Here is a 27,753-nt window from a genome sequence, read left to right on the forward strand (position 1 = left end):
CGGGTGGGCGGGGGACGCCAAACATCCCCTCTCTGTGTCAGAGGACTTCAAAGCTATCAGTGGGACAGACGGACGGATGGACGGACGGCAACTGTTTCCAACACTGATGTGGTTCAGCTGTTTTTCAGACGTTTCTTAGAACGACGGAAAAATTTGGAACAACTGGATTTTATTCGAAGCCCCACGAGAGCAGACTTTATTTGATCTCACCGGCAATGTTTTCTGTTTGTAACATTCTTATTTAATTTCTGACTGGTTATCGAGGAGCGTTTCAATGACGGCACAGACATATGACCCCCCCCCCCCCCCCATTTTCTGTTTTCTCTACTTAATTACCTCCGCCAAGGAGGTTCTGTTTTTGCCAGGGTTTGTTTGTTTGTTTGTTTGTCTGTCTGTTTGTTTGTCTGTCCGTTAGTGTGCAACATAACTCAAAAAGTTATGGACAGATTTGGATGAAATTTTCAGGGTTTGTTGGAAATGGGATAAGGAAGAAATGGTTAAATTTTGGTGGTTATCGGGGGTGGGGGGGCCCACGGGGGGGGGCCACTGATCAGCCTTGGCGGAGGTCTGCGCTCTCCGAGTGCTTCTAGTTCTGTATATGTCGATCAATCTTTAAGTTGTATCTGAGTTTTTGTTTTTTCTTTTTAGGTGAGTATACGAGCCCATCTGGCCGGTGAAGTGCAGCTCCACTGAAAAAAAAAAAGAAAAAAAAAGTCCAATATTTCTTTTTATTATTACTCTGAGAAAAAAGTCAGAATTCTGAGGAAAAAAGCAGGAATTCTGACTTTTGTCTCAGAATAATAATAAAAAAAACTGTTTTTTGCCTGTGTTTTTTTCCCAGTGGCCCTAATCCTCTTCCGTAATCTCCTGGACTCAAAAAAAAAACAAAAACAACCTGGAATGACATTTATTTATTTTTTTTCTACCAGTGTGGATATGCTGGTGAATTTTCATGATCATTCCAAATAAAGATACAATTTAAAAAACAAAAAAAGAAAGACTGGAAAAAACCCACAAAAACAGACACAACCTTTTTATTTCCATATATTTCTTTATTCATTTGTTATTTATTTCAGATTAATTTACATCAATGCCATGAGATCAACATGTACCATTTGGTGTTTTTTTACATTCCCCTCAGGAACAGATGTCTCTGGGAGCTCAACACTTCCTGGCTGCACATCTGGACGGCCCCGTATAAGAACGGTAGAGCCATCCAGGTGGAGCAAGGCATGCTGGGAGGCCGAGACGGGGCCTCGTAGAAGCTCCACAGGACAGGAATGTAGGCTGCCCACAGGAAAAACAAACAGCCAGAAAATATGTACTGCATATACATGTACATGTACATGTACATGTACACACACACACACACACATACACACACCTGCTAAAACAGCACAGACCAGAGGGAAGAGCAACACAACATCACCAAGAATGTACAGCGAGACGACGGCGGTGCGAGTAAGGCGGACGCAGTGAATCCAAACCCAAGAACAAAACACATTAGAGCAGCGGTTCCAACCTGTTTTACTCCTGACCCCATTTTAACGTCCCAAATATCTGACGAACACAGAATGGAGACTAAGGCTGGAAGAAAATATCGGTTTTGCAAAATATCATGATATTTCATTTCACAATAGTGTATGGATATTTTTAGGTATTTATTCAAATGCAGATATTGTGGAGGTTCATTTTTGTGTTTTTCTTTTTGGTTTATATTTTATTCAACACTCTTTTATTCAATAATGTTGGTTCCTTTGTTTGGATTGAACTCCAATCCTGTTCTGATGTTAGTTTGAACTAATAGAATCTGAACATTTGAACAGGATCTGAAACTGGAATGTCTGTGAAACAGAATTTCAGTTTGAACACAGTTTGAACATTTGCTGATAGAACATTAGATCCTGTTGGGATCAAATAAAAATGTGTTTAGTATTTGTGCAGATTTCTGCTGTAATTCAATTATTCAAGGGAATAATCATTTAAAAAAAGAAACAAATCAAAAATTGCCTTGTTAGTATCATGATATATCATGATATGTTGTATCATGATCCTAGTATTATGGTTTGTATCGTATCACCAGATTCTTGCTGACACACAGCTCTAGTCCTGACCCCAAGGTTGAAAAACACTGGATCACATTTTTGTTCTTTAAAAAAAATAAAAAATACAAAAATAAAAGCACAGTTCAACAGTTTTGCACAGATGTACTTGCTGCATTGGAATATGCTGATATGAGCTTGCATTGCTGTCAGATAAAAAATACAAAAATATGAGTAAAATGCTGTGGCATATGAAGGCAGATGATGGTGAACAAATCCAACCCACCCATAAAACAGGTGAAGGCAGGACTGGGCCCTGGTGTCTGTGTGGTTCACATACATCCAACATCAGATTCCATGTTTTTACAAGTAAAGGAAAACAGAGGCAACCGCGCAGACATTCCAGAAAAGTGGCATTTGCATTCGATTTCACAACCAAACCCTCTCAGATCTGTTCAGAAACCTGACCCCCCCCCCCAGTTTACACGGACCGCTGCAGCCTTCAGCGTCAGTTAACGTCACTCAGTTCTACATCGGTTCAATCACAAAGGTTTTCATCGTCCGCTTCGTGGGTTCAGTGAAACGGCTTCATGCTAGGCCGGGGGGGGGGGGGGTGCAGTGGACGACCCACTGAGGGGACGCTGGGGGGTGTGGACAGCGTTCAGAGGGACGCTACCGACTGTGTTATTGTTACTGAGGAACAGTAAAAGACAACCGTGTACATGTGTGTGTGGGGGGGGGGTTCTGCTTTTACTGTCATTCACATGCTGCTGTTTTTCTTTCATGTACAAACATTTGTCACTTTTCCATCGAACCTCAAACTGTATGAATATAACTTGCACTCTTTGCTTTACTCTGTTGATTTTATTTTTATTTCTATTTACAGCTCCGGGACAGTGGGGGGGGCACTTTGTGCTACTGTGACAAGTTAAAATGCCTTTTTTTTTGCAGGTTAAAAGCGCATTATTTCTCTGAAATGTTCTTCATGGGTCATTAATAATTACTTTTACCTCCACCAGGAGGCGTTATGATCACTTTGCTGTGTTTGTTTGTTTGTTTGTTTGTTTGTTTGTTCTCATCTTCAGTGTAAAACTCCTCCACCCATCTTTCCCAGATCTTCCCACAGATAGGCCTAGGCCCTGGGACCAACACAGTCCATTCTGGTCCCAGTAGGACAAAGTCCAAGGTCACAGCAAGGTCACAACATCTACAGTTTTCCATCTGTCATCATTCAGACATTTTCCAAAATTCAGAAAAAATTCTAAACGACTCTGATTCTCCTCCAGTTGGATCCACCTGTAGCTTAGAACAATCTCTTGTATCTGGAACTAAATTGTCCACATCCACTGTGGAATGTGGACTCTGTGGACATTTACACTGAACACTGAAAATCCCATTTCCCACACATTTAAAATTAGAACTCAGCTAATATTGATGTGAATTGAATCTAATTGGACAGACACATGACTGGGACCAGATTCAACTGTTTCTGCTGTATGGAACAACCTGGAAACTGTTGGATTTAAACAGAAATAGTTGATCCACACATGCACAGAGTTCAGGGTGAAGGAGGAGGTTTGCGTTCTCTGAACACTTGTTTTTACTAAATGGACTTAAACAGCATCACAGCTTCCACCTTTACATACATGTTTTTTAATCTGACATTATCTCCTTGTGACTTTTTTCCACCAAAGCAGCTCTAATTCTTGAACCGGTTGTGTTCAGAATTCCCAGAACCTTCAAGAACAAACACGTTTCCACTGGATCATCAGTTCATTTTCATTCAACTTGTACTTAAAGGCATTTAGATTTGTGCTACTCTAAATGTTAAAGTTATTGCTCTCCTTAATCACTAATAACTGGGATTGGCTCTGAAAAAAACAAAACAAAACAAAAAAACCCAAACATTATCCATGACTTATTATAATCTTCTGAAACAAAGATTAAATGACAACATAATGTGACACACAAACGTCCTCGGCAGGTTTGTGCCAAACTGAACCTGGAGGTTGAGTCACGGTTAAATGAGTCTGTGTTCCGGCGCTCTTTCATCCATAAAAGGACATGAGCGTGAAGTCAAAGCAGCCAAAAAACTGTCTGAAGTAAAGACCAGTTCTCATTAATAATCCAATGCTAGTCCAGTTCAGTGGAACAGGTGTGGAACACAGATCCAGTTCAGACCCAGGGACTCCACCCAGGACACTGAGCCACATGAAGAACACTGAAGGCACTCTGGTTACAGGCTGTTCTTATGAGAAGAGGACTGACGCTTGAATAGAGGGTCCGCACGACACAACCCCGTCAGAAAACACAGGCTGGTTCTGTTCAGATCCACTGACGGGAAATGATTCAATGACAGATTTGTGTTTGCACCGAAGTATCATAAAACATAAAAAAGATCAATTAGTTCATTTGTAAATATTTGGCTGCATTTCCACGTTCTAACCTCATAATTCTAATTACACAGAACAATGTTTCTGCACACTCATTTATGTATATTTCTTTAATTATCATACTGATAATATATTGTCTGGTATATTTTGCACAAATTGCTGTTTGAATTGTTTCTCAACCTCCACAGAACCAGCTATGGGTTTTCTGTACACGTTTGTGGAAAAGAGTTTCACAGCTTTATTAAAAAAAAAAAAACAAAAAAAAAAACACAGCTGTCCACTGCAAAGGACATTAGGTTCAAATTCTTAAACATGCCTCTGAAAAACTGTTGCATCATAATGTTTCCAATGAAGGCAATTATTTAATTTAAAAAAAGCCAAACCTTGTACTTTTGTGGGTCTCAGGAGGTTTATAGAGTGTTTTGATATAATATATATATATATATATTTTTCTTCTTCTTCTTTGTTGTTGTATTGTTGATATTTTGATGAAATTTCAACCAAATAAAAACTTACATTAGAGATCTGGAAGGAAGCAGCAGAATCAGAATCAGACTACAGGGGAAATTATTGGGTGTTACAGTTGCTCCATCCAAGTTCTAAAAAAGTAGCATGTTTCCATGGTAACTATGGAGCCTCTGAACGTCCAAATATGGTCATATCTGATGACCATGGAAAGATGAAGAACTGTATTTGACACCAGTCACTGACGTATCGATAGGATTAGTGGATCAGCAGGTATTCAACAGTTCAGATCAGTAGGTGGTTTTAGTGGGTGGCAGGTGTTTAGATCTTTGAGGCTTAAACACAGGTGCAGGTGCAGAGGTCCTGCTGTGTTTTGTGTAATTATAAAGGAGGATTCTGTGGATTATCTGGAAGGATTACTGTTCAACTCCCTCTGAAATGTATTTTCCATTATTAAAGGTGGGGTAGGAGACGTTTTCCTGGTGCATTTTTTACTATATTCCTTAAAATCCCCTTCACACCTCGATTACAACCAATATATTAAATGCTCTAACACAAAAATAAAAAAATGTAGTCATCTGTGGAACGGACAGGACTGAAAAAACACCATCCAATCATTTTAACCAACCCATCGAAATGATTGAACGGTGATATGTCTGTCAAACTCAACTGCCATTTGTCCCCCCCCCCCCCCCCCTTCTCCCTCTGTGAGTACAATCAATAAAAAGGGGGCGTGGCTTCGGGACGAAGTCTGAAGAAGGGGGCGTGGACTTTTGAATTGTGTATTTTCCAAATGTAACTTGCTCGAACTGTTTTTTTCCAGGATCTCCTACCCCACCTTTAAATCCAGCTGTGTTCTGTTCTGGTGGGTCAGTGACGTCCGTGCGTACCCTCTATTCAAATACTCTGAAAGTACATGGATGTGCTACATGTATGTGGCACATTTGTGCATTTTAGTAACAGACTTGGAAGAAACTTTGTTCTGTGTTGCGTGTTTTGATGTCAAAGTGTAGGAAGAAAATGTTTTTTCCAGTCAAACAGTCAGTCTGGATGTCAAATGTACGGAATAGAGAATAATAATAGATTCATATTCACAATGTACATATGATTAAATAAACCACGAACCGATGACCAGACGCATGAGGGTTTAAAAAGTGACACTGTGGAAGAAGAACAAAAAAAAAAAATCCTTGATAAAATCTGCTGTAAAATATGTTCTAGCGGACAGACCCGTTCACCACGCTTTGCTACAGTCCGTTAAAGTTTCCTGGACGTTTTTCGGTAAAGCAGGGGTCTCAAATTCACTTTCTTTCAGGTTCTACATTCAGCCCGATTTCATCTAAAATAAAATAACATAATAACCTATAAATAATGACAACTCCAACTTTTTGTCTTTGTTTTAGTGCAAAAAACAAAAATAAATTATGAAAATACTTACTTTCATAAACTATCCCAACAAAAAACATGTTAATAACCTGAAAAAAACTGGAATTTCTTAAGAAAAATAAATGCAATTTTAACAATATTCTGCCTCAACTTATTTATATATGTGAATTATGGATCAAATCTAAAGAAACTAAACACTTAGTAACAGGCAGAAAATTGTTAGGCATATTTTATCTTATTTGTTCAGGTTATTCATATTTTATTGTTACAGGATAAATATTTTCATAATTTAATGTAGAACTGAAACGATTAATCGATTAGGTGCTTGAAGCAAATGCAAAAATTCACAATTCAATCAATCGACTCAAATTGATTGAAGGGAAATATTCTATTGCAGTTTTCCTGAACTGAAGTTTCTTTGTGCGTCACAATAAGCGTCCGTGTGAAACACAACAGTGGAACCAATGTTTAACAGCAGAGAAATGAAGGAAACAAAGCTGTGATTCAGGAGAATTGTGGTTGAAGGATTTTTTTTGGATCACTTTGAGTTGATTAATCGGTTCAGCTCTATTTTTACACTAAAACAGAGACAAAAATTTTAAGTTGTCATTATTTATCAGCATAATGTAAGATTTTTTTCACATCAAACTAAGAAAATATGGAGTCATTCTTTTTTGTATATTATTGTGCTATTATTTTACTGCAGATCATATTAGTCTGTATGTGGAACCTGAACTAAAACAGCCTTGACTGTGGAATATTTACATTATTGGCCGGATTGGAACCTTTGGGGGGCCACATTTGGCCCCCAGGCCCCATGTTTGAGACCCCTGCGGTAAAAGAATCAGCCCCAGGAAATGACTGTGCTGTTGTAATGACTGTGTCTGGACTTTACACTCAACTGCAAGTAAAACCACATGAGTGGTAAAAGTACTACTAAAATAAATAGAATTCATAATAGTAACATCTGTAAAACTGCATATTTCATCGCATAGTAAAGATCCCTTATAGGTTATCTGACATTTGCCTTTTGGTCGAAAAGTCAAACCGAAAATGAAAAATTAACCATTAAAATATGTAAAACTGAAGTTAAATCTGTAAAAAAAGAAGTGTAACTGCTCAGGTTTGTGTTCAGAAAATCAAAAGCACAGAGCACTTTAGGTGAGCCCACTGTGTGGAAAGGTACAGGTGTGTGTTGGACTGGGGGGGTGGGGGGTGTCAGTGGGTGTGTTGGTCGCCTTCAGCTGACGGTGCGTCCTGGAGGAACGGGGTGAAGGAGGAGCGGATGGTTCGACCTCGCAGAGGCTGCTGGACGCGGAAGTTGTTGACCATGCTCTTCTGGACCTCCTCCTCCGCCGCCGTGAACAGGAGGCTGCGGAAAACCGCCAACTGAGAAAGGAAAGAACAGACGAGCGTCAGTGGGGAGGGGCAGCGGGTTAGCAAACACTGCTTCATGTTTTATCTGGAAAACCAGAGACAAATGATCGTTTTCCAATGTAGTTTTTCTGCAAATGGCAAATAAACTGATTCTGATTCTAAAGTGATAACAAGGTGGTTTGACTCAGTTTAAAACCGAACCAAAACCAAAACCACAAAGAGTCCGATCCAGCCGGTGGGATGAATTTGTAAAATGGAAAAATTACACTGAAGATACACTACATGGACAAAAGTATGTGGACACCAGGGCTGTGTATTGGCAAGAATCTGGCAATACAATACAAATGACAATACTAGGATCACAATACGATATATCATGATACTGTTAAAAAGGCTTTTTTTTGTTTCTTTCTTTTTTTTGTAAATGATTATTTCCTTGAAGAATTGAATTCCAGCAGAAATCTGCACAAATACTAAACACATTTTTATTTGATCAGAACAGGATCTAATGTTCTATCACAAAATGTTCCTGTGTTCAAACTGAAATTCTGTTTTACAGACATTCCAGTTTCAGATCCTGTTCAAATGTTCACATTCTATTAGTTCAGAACTAACATCAGAACAGGATTTTAGTTCAATCCCAACAAAGGAATGAACATTATTTAATAAAAGAGTGTTAAATAAGAATAAATAAAATATAAACAAAAAAGAAAAACAAAAATGAACCTTCGCAATATCTGCATTTGAATAAATACCTAAAAATATCAATGCAGTACTTATTAATATTGGTACAGTATTGTGAAATGAAATATTGCGATATATTGCAGAACCAATATTTTCTAACACCCCTAGTGGACACGTTGAATAACTGTCATATGGGATTATACTTTTCCATTCAGGGTTATATTTTCACTCTGGACTGTATTTTTCAGAATTATAACAAGTGTAATTTCTGCACATTTGTAATTTCAGTAGAACGACACATTCTAACAGGAATATTGTCCTGTCCTTTGTAAATGTCTTGTACATTTCTGTGCATTTCTAGTACATAACTGCATAACATTGTTTATTATTTACTTATCTATTTCTTTTTCCTTGCTCTTGAATTGCTTTCTTTCTGTCCTTTAACTCTGTTGGAGCAACTGTAACGTACAAATTTCCCCCCAGGGTTAATTAAGTATATCTGATTCTGAATTCAGGTGTTCCTTTTCTAACAGGGGTCTGGGGTCTTTATGACCTCCGCCAAGGAGGTTCTGTTTTTGCCGACACTGGTTTGTCTGTCAGTCTGTGTGCAAGATAACTCAAAAAGTTATGGATGGATTTGGATGAAAATTTCAGGAAATGTTGATACTGGCACAAGAAACAAATGATTAAAATTTGGTGGCGATTGGTGGTGGGGGGCACTGATCTGCCTTGGCGGAGGTCTGCGCTCTCCGAGTGCTTTTCTAGTTTTGTAATGATACAGACTTGTTCTTGCAGAAAAAAGCACATTGCAGTAATAATATCTACACAAACGTGAACAGATAAAAACTTCAGCTTCATTTCTTCTCTGCAAAAACAAGTCTGTATCATTACAAAAGCAAAAAAGCACTCGGAGAGCACAGACCTCCGCCAAGGCAGATCAGTGCCCCCACCCCCCACCCCCCCACCTCCATCACCACCAAATCATTTGTTCCTTGTACCAGTATCAACATTTCCTGAAATTTTCATCCAAATCCATTCATAACTTTTTGAGTTATCTTGCACACGGACAGACAGACAAACAAATCAATGCTGGAAAAAACATAACCTCCTTGGCAGAGGTAATTAATCTGTGAACAGAAATCCTTCATTGGTCGACAGATCTTATGCATTAACTGTATGAACAGACTTGTGACACTAGGGGGCAGCAGAGCTCCATCAAATCTGTTTGTATGTGGGTTCTTCCCTGAAACTGGTTCTAAAAACAGGACAGAGGGGCTAAAACTTCAAACCAGATGTAGACCAATGTTTTGAAGCAGGTTTGGAAGCACCCATGTGCATTTGTGAATAACTACCTGTTCAGATGTTTATTTATTTATTTATTTATTAGAAGATGTATTTTCTTGCAGCCTGATGACACACACACACACACACACACACACACATACCTGATCATGGCTGACTTCTATGTGCTGCTTCATTACGATCCAGGTGACGGACTCGGTCAGCGGGGGGGTCGTCAGAGAGCCGTGGTACGTCCAGTAGTCGTCAGTGGTCGAGGGTAAAAGGCAGGCGGGGTCGAACTTGGTAAACTCCACCACGCTGCCCTGTGGATGTGAGGCGTTTTTAGGTTCAGACAGAACTGGAAACTCTGCTGAAAACATTCTCAGACACTGATAAAACACAGCCTTTATGACACAGCTTCTGCTCAGACACAGTCCGACTGCTGAACTGCTCCATCCTCCACACGTTCACTACTTCTGCACATGAACAACACGACCTGACGCTGCTGCACTAAACAGTCACATGACTTCTTTCTCGACAGTGACGATATGCTGCATACACAGAGACCTGGGGAACTGTGTTTACGTTCAATTATGTCACATGGTTTAAATGACAATAAAGCTGAGTCTATCACCTTATCACAACCATTATCTAATCCTGATGCAGTGTAAAATATGTTGAATTAGTGTTAAACTGCTGTAACGTTAGTAAAGGTGATGAATAAACAGTGGCCTTATCACACATTATTACTGATAAGCAGCGATATCCAAGAACAAATAAGCTCTGATCACCTTCCAACAGCCACATGTGTGTTTATAAGTACTGTATATGACATTTGAACAGTTTATTAGATGACATTCAACACCTCAGCTGTTTAACTGAGGTGTAGGTCAGGGGTGTCAAACAAAAACCAGCCCCCAAATGGTTCAATTCAGCCCACAAGATGAATAAGTGTAAAAAAAATGGCATTAAACATCAAGGGTGTCATTTTAATTCAGGGTCCTGATGTGATCTCAAGTAAAAAAACAAAACAAAAACATAATAACGTGTAAGTAATGACAATATTCTCCTTAGTTTAACGTGGAAATAATAAAATTGGATGAAAATATTTACATTGTTCATAATAAAATGTGAGAAACCTGAACGAATATGAACAACATTAAGATTCTAAAGAAAAATAAGTACGATTTTAACAATATTCTGCCTGTTACTAAAAGTTTTGTGCATTTGCAGTATGTTGTATTAATCAGTTTAGTACGTAAAATGGAGCATATTTAATGTTTGAGGCAGAAAATCTGTAATTTAATATGTAATTTGTTTCTTAAAGTATTTGTTTGAAAGGAATTGAACTAAGAATGACTGTGACAGGTATTTTTTCTTTTTTATCAGTGCATTTAAAATAATAATCTGAGTGTAGTTGGATGTACAGCACATCACATCATTAGCAGTTACTCTGACGTTTCCTGTAACACTGGAGTTACTGCATCTAAAAGAATGCACAATATACTGGTTAGTATGAAAGCCAGTGCCTTGTAGTGTCTGTACTGAACCACTAGAGGGCGCCAGTACCATTCATTATCACACTTGAACTGACTTTCTATGAAAATGGCAGATGAGCACAGAACCAGTGAACAGTGGAGTTAAAGGGACATAAACCTTTTTACAGACACTTGTAGGGACTCGGTTCCCTTGTGAGGACCAAATTCATGTCCATAATTTGTACATTAAGGGTTAAATATGTTTTAATTATGGTTAAGGATTAAATAAGTCTAATCAGTGTAACGTTCCTTTATCCTTAAAGAACTAGAATTATTTTTGTGGTGACTTCCATAGGAATTTTTCTAGGCTTGCACTAGCCTATCGCCGCATCACCACTGGTGATGCATTTTCCTGGTTGTGAAGTTGTTTTCAACCCGTGGAGCCACAGTGGCGAAGGGATTTTTTAGTCAAATCAACCAAATTACATCTCTGATGGAAAATGTCTGAGCGATAACCAAGGAAAAGAACAAATGTGGTCTCCACTACTGAAGAGCGCTGCCGACAGCGATCCAACTCACCAATGTTTCCAATTTTGTACGAATTCACACTGCACACGTCACTTGTGGAAGTTACTGCTCGTTCATTTCATCATGTACAACAACTACTGAAAGTACAGAGCAGTGCAGACCGCCACCAGCGGAAGTGAAAACCAAACCTATGGCTCTTTTGTCTTTTCTCTTCCTGCTGAAGCTTCGCTTTTAAACCTTAGCAGCGAAAACGCTGCAGCATTAGTATCACAGTAGTGTTCCCTCTGTCGTCTCCATGTTTGTTATTACTGACTTTCTTCTTCTCATTAAACTTTACTCTTTTTCGAGGTATTTGTCCAGTATGGTTAATTCAGAGCGGCGCCCCCTGGTGGATTAATTGACAAACGCTCATTCCAACACATTAAATGTCAGTAGCAGCACTTTGTTCCAGTCAGACTAATGAAAACAACACACTTTCTAGTCTAAATAGAATAATTTCAAGACTCCATATTTAATTACCAAATGACTTTATGATAAATCCTGTCTCACTGGTAAATTTATTTTATGTTGAATCTCATGCACATCAGTGGTCAGAATAATTGTATTTAAAAGTCATCAAATCATTTATTGTTTTGTTATACATTAGATTAGAAATAAAAATAGTTTAGATGAAAATGTTGACTTAAGTTAATTTTTTATGATTTTTTTGTATGAAACTGAAACCAGATTGAACATATTTTTAAGTTCAAAATGCACCAGAATGCAGGAAAAACACTTCATTTGTCCCCAAATTTCCTGGGGGAGCTATGCTTGTCACCAGGGACCCAGACTGGACCCAGACTGGACCCCCACCGGACCCAGACCGGACCTAGACTGGACCCAGACTGGACCCCCACTGGACCCAGACCGGACCCAGACCGGACCCCCACTGGACCCAGACTGGATCCAGACTGGACCCAGACTGGACCCCCACTGGACCCAGACTGGACCTAGACTGGACCCAGACTGGACCCCCACTGGACCCAGACCGGACCCCCACTGGACCCAGACTGGATCCAGACTGGACCAGACTGGACCCAGACTGGACCCAGACCGGACCCCCACTGGACCCAGACCGGACCCAGACTGAAGACCCAGACTGGACCCCCACTGGACCCAGACTGGACCTAGACTGGACCCAGACCGGACCCAGACTGAAGACCCAGACTGGACCCCCACTGGACCCAGACTGGACCCAGACCGGACCCCCACTGGACCCAGACCGGACCCAGACCGGACCCAGACTGGACCAGACCGGACCCAGACTGGACCCAGACTGGACCAGACCAGACCCAGACTGGACCAGACTGGACCAGACTGGAGACCCAGACTGGACCCAGACTGGACCAGACCGGACCCAGACTGGACCAGACTGGACCAGACCGGACCCAGACTGGAGACCCAGACTGGACCAGACTGGACCAGACCGGACCCAGACTGGACCCAGACCGGACCCAGACTGGACCAGACCGGACCCAGACTGGAGACCCAGACTGGACCCAGACTGGACCAGACCGGACCCAGACTGGACCAGACTGGACCAGACTGGACCAGACTGGACCAGACCGGACCCAGACTGGAGACCCAGACTGGAGACCCAGACTGGACCCAGACTGGACCAGACCGGACCCAGACTGGACCAGACTGGACCAGACCGGACCCAGACTGGAGACCCAGACTGGAGACCCAGACTGGACCAGACCGGACCAGACCGGACCAGACCGGACCAGACCGGACCCAGACTGGCTGTGGCTTTTGTGGCTACACTCATTTCTACTCATGTAGCCACAGTGGCTGGATCTCATTCTTCTAGCACAAGCACAGTTTTTCATTACATTTAACCTTACCTTAGTTATTCATCATCATTTATTATAATATTACCCTTGGTATTTTATATTTTTCAGGGAAAATCTGGTATTTTCCTACATTTAACCATCAACCAAAATCAACCATTGACTTAAAATGTTGAATAACTTCTGATCCACTAATCCTACTAGTACATGTAAATAACTGGTGTAAAACACAGTTCTTCATCTTTTCACGGTCATCAGATATGACCCATTTGGACGTTCAGAGGCTCTGTAGTTACCGTGGAAACACCGTCATCTTCTACAACATTGATTCAGCAGTAAAACCCATGGAGTTGGATCAGTGACAGTGGATGGAGAGGCTTGTTTTCACATTTTGTTGAAAATATCACTTTTTTCTGTAGTTTTCTCTTTTTTGATGTAATAAACTTACTGATGTCTACATGATCAGTGAATTAAATATAGGAAAATACCTGATTTTGGTGAATCAATTAGGAAAGGTTAAATGTAGAGGGAAATTTATTTTTGAGGTTGCCATAAAATCCTCCTGGGGTTAATTTACTGATCCTGAAGATGTTCAGAAAAGCTCAGAGTAGATTCAAAGGTTATTATATCAACAGAGAAAACTGAAGAAAAAGCGATTATTTCAATAAAATATACCATGAACTGACCATCCTGCTCCTTTTCAAACATGTTTATTTTCCATTTTTTATGTTTTTCCTTGTTGTTTTTTGTTTTAAATGTTGATATTCAAAATAAAAATAACCACACAAACATAAAAACAAGCATCTACAGTCACTGTCATTGATCCAACTCCATGGGTTTTACTGGTGAATCAATGTCGTAGAAGATGACGGTGTTTCCACAGTAACTACAGAGCCTCTGAACGTCCAAATATGGTCATATCTGATGACCATGAAAAGATGAAGAACTGTATTTTACACCAATTATTTCAACATATTTCTTAACTTTTGTTCAGTTTGTGGCTTTGTATTGTGATCGTTTTGCTTTGTGTGCATGCGTGTATGTTTGTTAGCAAGATAACTCAAAAATTTATGGACGGATTTTCATGAAATTTTCAGGAAATGTTGATACTGGCACAAGGAAGAAATTATAAAATTTTGGTGGTGATCGGGGGGGGGGGGGGGGGCACTGATCTGCCTTGGCGGAGGTCTGCGCTCTCTGAGTGCTTTTCTTGTTTTGTTCTTGTTGCTGATTATTTTTTTCATTTTTTTAAAAATTCTTTTTGTTCATTTTATTCATTACTTTGTTCTGGTTCATTTTGTTGGCTATTTAATGAATTTACCTTCATTTTTCTTCAATATTTTGATTATTTAGTTTATTTTTCAACATTTTCTTGCCTTTTTCATTATTTTTTCTTAAATTTTATTCAATTTGTGGCTTATTTTGTTTATTTATTGTTAATTTTTATTTCTTTTACTCATTACTTTGGCTGTTTTTGTTCATTTTGTTGCTTATTTTAGTATTACTTTTACTTTATTTTACTCAGTTTGTTGCTTATTTTTTCCACATTATTATCTTGTAGGTTTTGTTTCTTCATTTTTGTTCATTTTCTCCACTGTCATTGATCCAACTCCATGGGTTTTACTGGTGAATCGATGTTGTAGAAGATGACGGTGTTTCCACAGTAACTACAGAGCCTCTGAACGTCCAAATATGTTCATATCTGATGACCATGAAAAGATGAAGAACTGTGTTTTACACCAATTATTGACAAGTATTGACAGGATCAGTGGTTGAACAGTTACATCTTAGATCAGTAGATGGTTCTTTTCACCAGTGACTGTTTGGGTGTTTGAGGGTTAAACACGTGCAAACGTCATGTGGGCGTGTGTGTTTTCGTGGTGAGGACCGTTATCTGTATTATCTGAACCACTGACCTTGTGTCTGATTGCAGGTAAGGCGTCGACCAGTTTCTGCAGCCCCTCGTGTCTCTTTCCGACCTAAACCAGGATTAGACGTTAATGTGGGTTAGAGCTGGGGGGGAGAGGGTTGTCTATGCAGTTTATATTACATCATTTATGCAGCTTTACTTCACACAAACAGCTCCTGTGTGCATGTGTACAGTGTCAACACACGACTGAGGCTACGTTCACACTGCAGATAAATGTGTTCATATGTGACCTGGATCTGATCCGTTAAAGACGGTCTGAACAGCACTAATCTGACCCAGACCACTGTCATATGTGGTCCTAAACCTGACCCAGGACACTGTCATATGTGGTCCTAAACCTGACCCAGGACACTGTCATATGTGGTCCTAAACCTGACCCTGGACACTGTCATATGTGGTCCTAAACCTGACCCTGGACACTGTCATATGTGGTCCTAAACCTGACCCTGGACACTGTCATATGTGGTCCTAAACCTGACCCAGGACACTGTCATATGTGGTCCTAAACCTGACCCAGGACACTGTCATATGTGGTCCTAAACCTGACCCTGGACACTGTCATATGTGGTCCTAAACCTGACCCAGACCACTGTCATATGTGGTCCTAAACCTGACCCAGACCACTGTCATATGTGGTCCTAAACCTGACCCAGGACACTGTCATATGTGGTCCTAAACCTGACCCAGGACACTGTCATATGTGGTCCTAAACCTGACCCAGGACACTGTCATATGTGGTCCTAAACCTGACCCAGGACACTGTCATATGTGGTCCTAAACCTGACCCTGGACACTGTCATATGTGGTCCTAAACCTGACCCAGGACACTGTCATATGTGGTCCTAAACCTGACCCAGGACACTGTCATATGTGGTCCTAAACCTGACCCTGGACACTGTCATATGTGGTCCTAAACCTGACCCAGACCACTGTCATATGTGGTCCTAAACCTGACCCAGACCACTGTCATATGTGGTCCTAAACCTGACCCAGGACACTGTCATATGTGGTCCTAAACCTGACCCAGGACACTGTCATATGTGGTCCTAAACCTGACCCAGGACACTGTCATATGTGGTCCTAAACCTGACCCTGGACACTGTCATATGTGGTCCTAAACCTGACCCAGGACACTGTCATATGTGGTCCTAAACCTGACCCAGGACACTGTCATATGTGGTCCTAAACCTGACCCTGGACACTGTCATATGTGGTCCTAAACCTGACCCAGACCACTGTCATATGTGGTCCTAAACCTGACCCAGACCACTGTCATATGTGGTCCTAAACCTGACCCAGACCACTGTCATATGTGGTCCTAAACCTGACCCAGGACACTGTCATATGTGGTCCTAAACCTGACCCAGGACACTGTCATATGTGGTCCTAAACCTGACCCAGGACACTGTCATATGTGGTCCTAAACCTGACCCTGGACACTGTCATATGTGGTCCTAAACCTGACCCAGGACACTGTCATATGTGGTCCTAAACCTGACCCAGGACACTGTCATATGTGGTCCTAAACCTGACCCTGGACACTGTCATATGTGGTCCTAAACCTGACCCAGACCACTGTCATATGTGGTCCTAAACCTGACCCAGACCACTGTCATATGTGGTCCTGAACCTGACCCAGGACACTGTCATATGTGGTCCTAAACCTGACCCAGGACACTGTCATATGTGGTCCTAAACCTGACCCAGGACACTGTCATATGTGGTCCTAAACCTGACCCAGGACACTGTCATATGTGGTCCTAAACCTGACCCAGGACACTGTCATATGTGGTCCTAAACCTGACCCAGGACACTGTCATATGTGGTCCTAAACCTGACCCAGGACACTGTCATATGTGGTCCTAAACCTGACCCTGGACACTGTCATATGTGGTCCTAAACCTGACCCAGGACACTTTCATATGTGGTCCTAAACCTGACCCAGGACACTTTCATATGTGGTCCTAAACCTGACCCAGGACACTGTCATATGTGGTCCTAATGCTGCGTTCCAGACCACCTGTTAACTCGTGTTTTTCCAGACTTCTACCAGTAGAAATGCACTGGAATGTCAGTCAAACCTGTGACTTCCCACCTGTGAACTCGTACTAGACGTAGCTCTGACGTCACAAAACCTGTGGAACAACAACGCTGGCCCCCGTGGATGTGGTGTTTATGAAATTAATTTCAATTCAACTTCATTTGTAGAGCACATTTCATGCACAAAGCAGACTCCATGTGCTTCACAACAGGTATAGAACATAAAATATGAATATGAAAACAAACAACAGTCAAATGAACAGCAGAAGAAAGGAATGGATTAATGTCCCGGTCATCCCTTGCCCTTTATGCAGATAGTTTATTATTAAACCAAAGTATTACTGTTATAACCCTGGGTCATAATTTGTCTATTTATATGTATGTGTTTTCTGTTTAGTGTGTGTGTGTTTTCCCCCCGTCCTGTAGGTGTGCTGTGCCCCTTTTGTTTCCGTTTGTTGCAGGTTTCTGATTGGTGGAGCATGATTGCCCGGCCCTTTAAAGATGGCCCTGGAGCTCCCATCCTTGCTCGCTCTTGCTCTTCTGCCAGCTTCCAACCCTGCGTTCGTGTGTGTGACCGTCAGTTTTCATGTGCTTGTGTAAAACTTCGTTTGCATATAATTGTAAATAGTTTTGTTTTGTAAATTCGATCCTTTTTCTGGTAGGGGAGGTCGGCTCTTTTGTTTTCACCTTTTCTCCTGTTTTGGTTAGGTAGTTAGGTAAGTTTGCTGTATTTTATTTCGTGCATTTATTTTGAGAAGGTAATTTAGTTTAAACTGTAAAGAAGATATTTTGTTTGTTGTTTTAGCCGCTCCCTCCCCTAACCCTTCCTTAGTTGTTGAGAAAAAAAAAAATTACTAATAATAAATACTGTGAATTTTTTAGTTTTTGACTGAAATGTGTGCTTGGGAGCTGGGAGGGGACAAAAGTTGAGACTATTATGTTCGCCCTGGTAAACCCCTAGGCCGGGGCGTAACATTACTCTGGTGGAAAGACTAATGCAAATGTATTGAAATATGTGTAACGTACCCAAGCAATGTTGGTTTGTTCCTTTTTTTTGTTATCGTTTTATCAAATATGTGTAAAAATTTTCAATAAAAATTTAAGTGGGGAAAAAAAAAAAGGTATTGCTCTGGTGGAAAGACTGAATAATGCAAATGTATTGAAATATGTGTAATGTACCCAAGCAATGTTGGTTTGTTTTTGTTTGTTTTTGTTTGTTTTTTTTGTTTTGTCAAATATATGTGTAAAAAATTTAAGTGGAAAAAAAAAAACAAAAACAGGGTATGGCTCTAATGTAATTTACACGCACATGTTCTGTATAATTAGTAGCTACTTTAGCGTTAGCTAATGTTCAGTCCATTGAGGACAAGAATAAATTAATACCAAATACATATCCAAACATATAAATAACATAATATAAAAGCTAGAACAGCTTCTCTTGTCTTATGCGCTGTTTTTCCTCCTCCGTTTCTCTCAAATAAGACAAAAACAAACACCTCTGGGATAGAAATGACTGTAAATGAACATAAGCTCTGTATGGTCCGCCATGCTGGTTTGTTTACATCTAACTCCCACAATTCCTTGTGCTCAGGCAGTTTGGTGTGACTTGCCTGGAACGTTACAAAGAGGTGAGTTGTGGTTTGAATTCGTGACTTAGGGGCTCAAAAACCGTCCTGGAATGCAGCATTAATCTGATATGTATCTGATATTTTCCAATGTGACTTCAGTCTGAATTATCCGACCTTTACGTCATTGAAATGCAACAAATGTCACAATTCACAGGAGCGGCGAGTAAAACATATTTCCTTCCGTAAACACAGTGCGTGTCTGTGTGGTCACTTCAGGGTCACATTCAGTTCACACTCAAAACTGATAGAAGTCGCATTTAATGTCTAATATGAACGAGCACAGGAAAAAAAAAAATCCCAACTGTGCATTAAGACCTGCTGTGTGAACGTAGCCAGAGTGGGTTTAATGAGCCCTGAGTATGCGCTGCAGGTATGTGTGTGTGTGTGTGTGTGTGTGCGTACCTTGAGAAAGACTCCGATAACAGCCAGTCCATTATCTTCCATCACCGCCTCCTCGAACAGACTGTACTTGTCAGAGTTCCAGTGAACCAAGTGGAGCTGAGAACACACACAAAGCACAAAGTACCATGAGTTCATGGAAGTGTGTGTTCCTGCACCCAGAACCTTAGTGTAATCAGAATACTTGATCAATCCCAGGAGGAAATTTTTGTGTGTGACAGTTGCTCCGTTCAAGTAGAAGAAAAAGAAGCAGGAAAGAAATTATCAATACAACAAAAAAGAACAAAATATATAAATATACATACATATAAACCTCCAAATATACAAATGTATTATAAAAAGGAAGAGGACTCTGTGTGTGTGTGTGTGTGTGTCTCAGGCATCACACTAAACCTGTACAGATCGGACTGCTGCAGTTTGTCATATTGATGTATTTTTAGTCAAGGAACAGACTAGTGAAAACGGTACATTGATCGGACCAATATTTTGGGAGATATTATGTCGCGTTTCCACTACGTGGAACCGGCTCGGCTTGGCTCGACTCTGGTACCAGGTCCTATTCCTGGAGACCATTTCCATTCCAGGATACTACCCACTTTACAGTACCTGGTTGTCATCGTGATGCGGTGCGTTACTTCCTTGTCGTCTGCTCAGAGTTGCTGATAAACTCACTCGTTGCATGTTGTCTCGTCAGGCTCATGCTGAATTTTTCCGTCTGAACCTCCTGGACAAACCATGGTGTAGTTTTACAGACTGTCATCATGTGGATTCACCCACTGATATACTTACTGTCAACTTCTGCATCTGTTTTTTGTAAAACGGTGGGGCACAGAGACGACTCTGAGCGATCAGTGGTCTGCAGTATTTACACAGTGTCACCTTTTAGTACAGGGATTAAAGCAAAAATTTTTCATCTGACTGAAAATTTTCTTCTGGTCAAAATCATTGGCCACTATTAAAAATGATGCAGTACAATACTACTATAGCGTACAAGTTTAGAGTCAAATTTGGCAATACTGTAAAACCCACTGAATGGGAGAGTGTACAGGTGTAGAAGATTAGTAACATGGATAGAAAAAATGTCAGTGGTATTGGTGGGGGGTCTGGGGGTCCTCCCCCAGAAAATTTTTAAAGCTTCAGGTCAATTTTGGTGCTCTGGTTAATTTTAAAGGGTATGAAAACCTGTGAAGCAAGTGAAAATAACTAGAAGAAAACCTTACTGCAAAAAGTGAGTGAAAAACTTTTTAGTTAATAATTTAGGAGCTCCAAAAACATAACTCCAACTCCAACAGCACATGAATTTTGGGGAAAATGTCTGTGTAAACGTAACCCTAACCAACTAATCTTCAGCTTCTCAGATTGATGGTGGATCAGGACTTTTTTACCACTGGAACCATACAGAATTTTCTTGTGGCAAACTCCGCACATGCACGCACCAGACTGCTTCATTTTTTTGCACCATGATCTAATTGCAGTTCCATCGTCTCCCTTCTCATCAAGCCACGCCCACCTCCATCTATTTTTCACGCATCTCTCAATAGTTCCCACTTCAGCCCCTTCCTCTACAAACGTGTCCATGATGTCGTATATGCTAGCCAAAATAATCTGTACATCGTCAAACCTGCGTCCACCCCACCCCCCCCTCCCCTCCCACCATCATGTTCTCTTTTGATTGGAAGAAATTACGTCAACTGAAACAGAAATTCTACTCCGTTCCAGATCCTCTCTGAGGGGATTTAAAATACAGTGGCTTTGCAAATACCAAGGGTGTTCCTCATTCATTCAGTTTTATCTTCGTACTGTACCACACAGATAGAAATAAGATGATAAACGGGTCCAAATAAAGCACTTATGCAGTCGGGCGCGTAACCGCGTAAGGCCGCGGCGCGCACAGCCGTACGCACGGGAAGGGCACATACACACAAACACACACAGACACACACACACACACACACACACACACACACACACACACACACACACACACACACTAGTCATATACCGGCAAGAGGACATAAGCTATGAACCCAAACATGAAGGTCCATGTAGATCAGTTCTGTCTTCTTCCCTTTTCGCTGTGGTTCTTTCAGAATGAAAGCTACTTGTTCGCACTAAACTAAAGTTAGTCTGGAGGCTGAACTTCGGTAAAGCTGAACTTGTCCATGTGTTTCTGAGGCACAGAATGAACAGAGTTTCCTTCCAAAGAGAAATAGTCATCAGCCTGTCCTCCTGACAGAAAAATAAAGAAGTCATCTTATTCTCATCACTGTTAAACCTATCAGCCCCCTGTGCCTGTGTTCAACACCTGCAGACCCAGGACAGCAGACCCAGGACAGCAGACCCAGGACAGCAGACCCAGGACAGCAGACCCAGAACAGCAGACCCAGAACAGCAGACCCAGGACAGCAGACCCAGGACAGGATCACGGTGCCGACTGGACTCCGTGAAACACGTGGGGAAGTTACTTCAATATGACTTTTTTCCCTCAATTTTTCCATTTGACGGAAATCCGTCGTGGTGACGGAGAACTTTAATCCCTGTTTTAGCATCTGGTCCCCAGTCCTGGAACTTCGGTGGAGGTGACACCAAAAAACTAGTACCAGGTACCACATTCCAGGTCCTTTTTCATAATGGAAATGCAAAAAGGCCGAGTCGAGTTGAGTTGAGCCGATACCACGTAGTGGAAAAGCGACATAAGTAATTTTAGAATACAATAGCCTTGCCCTGAATCATAGACTCATCATTAAAGTGGGTTACCTAGCAACAGATAAACAATACGGCCATGTTGCCATGGTGTCAAATTTCATGTGCAAAAACAAACATGTCAGCTGAGAGGTTATTCAACTGAAAATGACAGAGGAATTTACCAAGAAAGGAAAAAAAGTAAAGGATTGAACTGGATCAGAGGATCTAGAACCCAGGGTTAAAAAAAAAAAGACAAACACAAAAAAATTAAAAAGAACAAAAAAAAAAAACAAAACAGACAAACATGAGAACAAACGAGTACAAAAGAAAACAATATGCCCAGGTAGCAACAGTCAATCTATTGATTTAGTGTAAATATAGTCGATTTATTCCACTTCTTATCCACTTGTGGTTCTTTCAGTCTCAGTCTGTGTGTTAATTTTTCCATTAGAAATAGTTCATCAATTGAGGATATCCACTGGTCCTTTGATGGGATGTTTGCCTTCCTCAGTCCCTTGTTATAGTTTGTTTTTTGCAGCTATTCAGAGTAGTTTAACTAAATATTCATCCTCTTTAAGAATGGTAGTGTCCTGAAAGTTACACAGATATAGAACATCAGGAATCAGTGGAATTGAAAAACCCAATATATGGTTCAGAACGTCCCCAGTCATCTTCTAAAGCACAGTAACATATGGACATTTCTAAAATATATGTGTTATTTTTGTGTGTTTGTTTTTGGTTATTGTTATAATTGTCCGTAAAACTCAATAAAGATTTCAGTTACCAAAAAAACAAAAAAAACAAAAAAAAAACCAGACAGACAGAAAACATGTGGGTCAGGGCTGTAAGTTGCTGCTCTGGTCACAAAAACTGCTGACTGGAAAAAACAACCTGAACCCACTCCCAGTGCCACCAGTAAGGGCATATCTGAAGACACACAGTTCATGGAAACTCCGGTTACATAAGTGTGTTGGAATGGAACAACATGTAAATAGGCACTGTGATCCGACAGCAGAACAGGACAATGGGACCAGTTCAGTCCACTAATATTTGAGTTCAACTTTAATGGTTTAAAGACACTCAAACCCAGTTGAATCACAGATGTACACTACCTCAGATCCAGAATAAACACAGCACAAATAATCCAGTACGTGGTGTTATTCATATAAGATTATCCATTTATTCCATTTGTGGAATGACACTTGAATTAAAGAAAAAGTCAACACTTACACCGTTTCAACACTGCAGTGTCATTCTTTCTTTATGGAAGCCTTAAGAAAACATTTACTCATGTGGACTGGTGTTATATACTTGTATTAGTTGTATTCATTTGTTTTCTGCTGGGTGCTTTCTTTAGTACAGAGGTTGTCTCTTATAATTTTGTTGTATATGTATAATGACAATAAAGGCATTCTATTCTATTCTATTCTATTCTACTCTATTCTATTCTATTCTACTCTATTCTATTCTATTCTATTGAAATGAGGCCCTTGAGCCAGAACCAGCCCACCAAGGGGTCCAGTGTGGGGGGGGGTATCTGCCTTGGCAGAGGTCTGTGCTCTCCAAGTGCTTTTCTAGTTTACAGTATTACACACCCTGTTTTACCCGTTTTTTTTTTTTTTTTTTTTTTTTTTTTTTTACACACCCAGTTTCTCCATTTCTGTCTAATACACTGGTTTGCAGATGTAAAAATTTTCACAATGTCCTTTTTTTTTTTTTTACTTTTTTCACACTAAAACAGAAAATTTTGGGTTATTATTTTCCTTTTTTTTTTTTTTTTAATAGACTTATTTAATTGAAGGAGATTTTACAAAGTACTAGAAAACACACAAATATACCCATCTATACTTAACAACCATATACATATTTCTGCACTCATATATACACCCACTCATTAAAAAAAAAAAAAAAACTAGACAAACACTCGGAGAGCAGATCAGTGCCCCTCTCAATCAACACCAAAATTTAATCATTTGTTCCTTCTGTCGGTATCAACATTTCCTGAAAATTTCATCCAAATCTGTCCTTAACGTTTCGAGTTATCTTGCTAACAGACAAACAGACTCTGATGATATAACTAATCACACTCATATATTTTGGCTTTGTCCTGAGTTAAGTGTGTTTTGGAGGGAGGTTTTCAATGCCTTGAAGGAGGTTTTTAAAATGAACATCCCACAAAACTTCACAGTGGCAGGTCTGGGAGTAATACCTGAAGGTCTGGATAGAAAGGCAGATAAATACCTTTGGAATATCTTACTCACCGCTGCCTTAAAGTCTAGAACCATCATTTGGATGAAACCAGAACCTCCCTCATACAATACATAGATTCAAAAAGTTTGGGATATTTACCAGATGAAGCAGATCACATACCTGCTCAGGCTTCAGAAAACCATATTCACTATTGTGTGTTATTTATGCAATAAATTATATACATTTTTCAAATTGGATTTTATATTTTTTGTGTGTTTTCTCTCCTTTTGTGTTGATATAGTAGGTTAAAGTGAAAAAATAATAGACAGATGATATAGATGAAGTTTTGCTGAAAAAACAGATCCCAAACATGGGTATAATAAACATCTGTTTATATAATATATAAAGGCAAAATCAAAAGGACTGAAAAATGGACAAAATAGGCTCAGACCACTAAGGGTTAATATTTGAATGTTTCTGCAACAGAAGGGACATTCTGCCAATTATTTTATTTGTTGCTTTTTTTTGTTTTGTTGTTTGTTTGTTTTTTCAAACTACAACTTGGTTAAATTATTTCAGTGTGTGTATCAGTACTTTTTGAACATTTTCAGCACAATTTAAGAATTTAGTAGGAGATAGAGGGGTAATATATAATAATAATGAATATATCTGTAAATCAACACCATATTTATGTTCGTTGCCATGTTTATGGAATGACTTCTCATGTCATCTTGCGATAATAAATTAAAAAAACATCGCATTTGTGATTTAATGGAAAAACTGACATTACGCGCTTCTGTTTTTTCGACATTTTTTAAATATCGGTAAAGTTTTGTGCAGATGTCCGATGGAAAAGCCACTTGTATGTGTGTGTGTGTGTGTGTGTGTGTGTGTTTGCAGCAGCAGAAGGTGTACCTCTGCAGGGAACAGCTTCCTGTCCACGGTGTGCTCTGAACCCCAGGCGTTGCTCTCCCCCCAGTGGAAGTGGAACTGACACAGCCTGAACTTGTCTTGCAGGGGGCCCCCTTTCAGCGCTGCACCAGAAAGTGAGACAATAAATATGAAGGCATGGCGAAAACACACACCAGTACATGTGCAGATGTGGGTGAATCCACCTCAGATCACCAGACATCAGAAACTGTTCCAAACTGACCCTCTGTGATCTGCTTCATACACAAGTTTAGCCTCATGTCTTCATTAGTTTTAGATTTCTTGTTTATTCTTGTTTATTCTTTACTGAGGACCCCCATTAGCCGACGCACAAACGCCAGGCTCGTCTTCCTGGGGTCCTCTAAATTTCTAGGCTTTCACCATAAAAATGAATAATACAGAAAAAGATATTAGGTCCAACGTGTCTTTTAAAATGTTCCTGATAGATGCATGAAAATTTCAGAAGCAGATGTATTTAACTTCTGTAAAACAAGTAGACCAGTGGTTTTCAACCTTGGGGTCAGGACCCCATGTGGGGTCTCCTGGAATTCAAATGGGGTCGCCTGAAATTTCTAGTAATTGATAAAAATAAAAAATAAACTTATTAATAAAAAATATATGGTGAGTTGACAGAGACAATCCTAATCCATAAAAACAAACAGTGGTTGTGAAACTGCAGCACTGTGGTTCTGTTTGTGGTTCTGTTTGTGGTTCTGTTTATCTGTGGTTCTGTTTGTGGTTCTGTTTATCTGTGGTTCTGTTTGTGGTTCTGTTTATCTGTGGTTCTGTTTGTGGTTCTGTTTCTCTGTGGTTCTGTTTGTGGTTCTGTTTATCTGTCAAATGTTCATTGTGGTCAGTTTCAGATGCTGCAGCTCTTTCATAATTCATAGTTTCAGTTCTTGTTTGTTCAGTATTAATTGTCCTCCTTGTAAATCACAGCTGGACTGACTGGACAGATCCTGACCAAGGAAAATCCAATTCTCCCTTTGTGCAGTAATCTACACCTGGATTTACTGCCTCTGTCCACAATAATATACATTATACAGACTAAATGTCAAATAAAATTAACCTGGATTTGAAACAGAGGATAGAATACTATTACAGAATCAAAAACAAATTAATTTTAGCAAAAAAAAAAAAAGTCTCTCTTCTGAATGTCTGGGGTCAACAGAAATTTGTGATGTTAAAATGGGGTCAGGAGTAAAAAGGTTTGGAACCACTGATCTAACGTCTTGTGGTGGTTGTGTTCTGTTTTGTTTCAGGTTGTGGGTATTTCCACCTCATGAACCACTCGGTCCTTCAGTCTAAAGTATAAAAGTACCCGCCTCCAGCTTGGTTCATTCTCCTGCTCTTTTTCCTTCATTCTTCCCCAGACTTTTGTTCTGTTTTACACCTAACAACATGGCACCGACAGAGAAACTCCACCCATTCAAGTATTTTTATATATATGTTTAGTTAATAAACTTATAAAAGCTGCACACACCTGATCAAATATGTTTAATATCTGCCTTTTGTGTTCGGACCATGACCTTCAGCCAGACTGTGCCAGTATTATTCCATCTGGTTCCTCTTGATACATTTGTAATGAATAAACCGAGGAATTGTGGGTATTTTTACTTTTACTACTCTCCACTTCTGTTAATAAGTCAGAAAATAGTGCTTATGCTGCAGTACAGGAAAACAGAGAAAACAATAAAACACTGTGTTAAACCATGTCTGTTATCGTCTGGACCAGGGGTTCAAAGGTTCCACATACACACCAATATGATCTAAAGTGGGTCAGAACAGTAAAATAATAACATAATAACCTATGAATAATGTCAACTCCAGACTTTTATCTATGTTTTAGAGAGAAAAATCACATAAAGGAATACGTTTACATCTACAAACTATCCTTTAAAAAAATGTAAATAACATGAACAACCGGAAATTCTTAAGAAAAATATGTGCAATTTTAACAATATTACACCTTAGTTTATCATTTATACATGTGCATTACAACTTCTACAAATACACATAACATTTAATAACAGACAGAATATTGGTGCAATTACACTTACTTCTCCGAACACATTTCAGGTTGTTCATATTTGTTCAGTTTATTCATGTTTTTTTGTGAAAGGATAGTTTGTAAATGTAAACAATTTCATGTACTCTTACTTTATTTACACTAAAACAAAGAACATTTTTAACAAGTGTTCAGAGAATGCAAACCTCCTCCTTCACCCTGAACAGTGTGCATGTGTGGATCGACTATTTCTGTTGAAATTCAACAGTTTCCAGGTTGTTCCATACAGCAGAAACAGTTGAATCTGGTCCCAGTCATGTGTCTGTCCAATTAGAGTCAATTCACATCAATATTAGTTGAGTTCTAATTTTAAATGTGTGGGAAATGGGATTTTCAGTGTTCAGTGTAAATGTCCACAGAGTCCACATTCCACAGTGGATGTGGACAATTTAGTTCCACATGCAAGAGATTGTTCTA

At 39.9% G+C, this 27,753-nt stretch overlaps 1 protein-coding gene across 2 annotated transcripts in view; it reads right to left on the reverse strand.

Moving 5' to 3' along the window:
• Positions 1-7,354: 7,354 nt before the first annotated feature.
• ca5a (carbonic anhydrase Va) overlaps positions 7,355-27,753 on the reverse strand; it is a 32,539-nt gene continuing 12,140 nt past the window's right edge. For both annotated transcript variants that reach the window (XM_030137086.1, XM_030137087.1), the window contains exons 3-7: positions 25,254-25,372; positions 19,467-19,562; positions 15,383-15,445; positions 9,793-9,951; positions 7,355-7,675 (exon numbers count right to left, since the gene is read on the reverse strand). In XM_030137086.1, coding sequence (XP_029992946.1) covers positions 7,505-7,675; positions 9,793-9,951; positions 15,383-15,445; positions 19,467-19,562; positions 25,254-25,372 — 608 coding nt within the window. In that variant the 3' untranslated portion in view covers positions 7,355-7,504. The remainder of the gene's footprint in view (positions 7,676-9,792; positions 9,952-15,382; positions 15,446-19,466; positions 19,563-25,253; positions 25,373-27,753) is intronic.

This window comes from Sphaeramia orbicularis, chromosome 6, assembly GCF_902148855.1.
Source record: "Sphaeramia orbicularis chromosome 6, fSphaOr1.1, whole genome shotgun sequence".
Lineage (NCBI taxonomy): Eukaryota > Metazoa > Chordata > Actinopteri > Kurtiformes > Apogonidae > Sphaeramia > Sphaeramia orbicularis.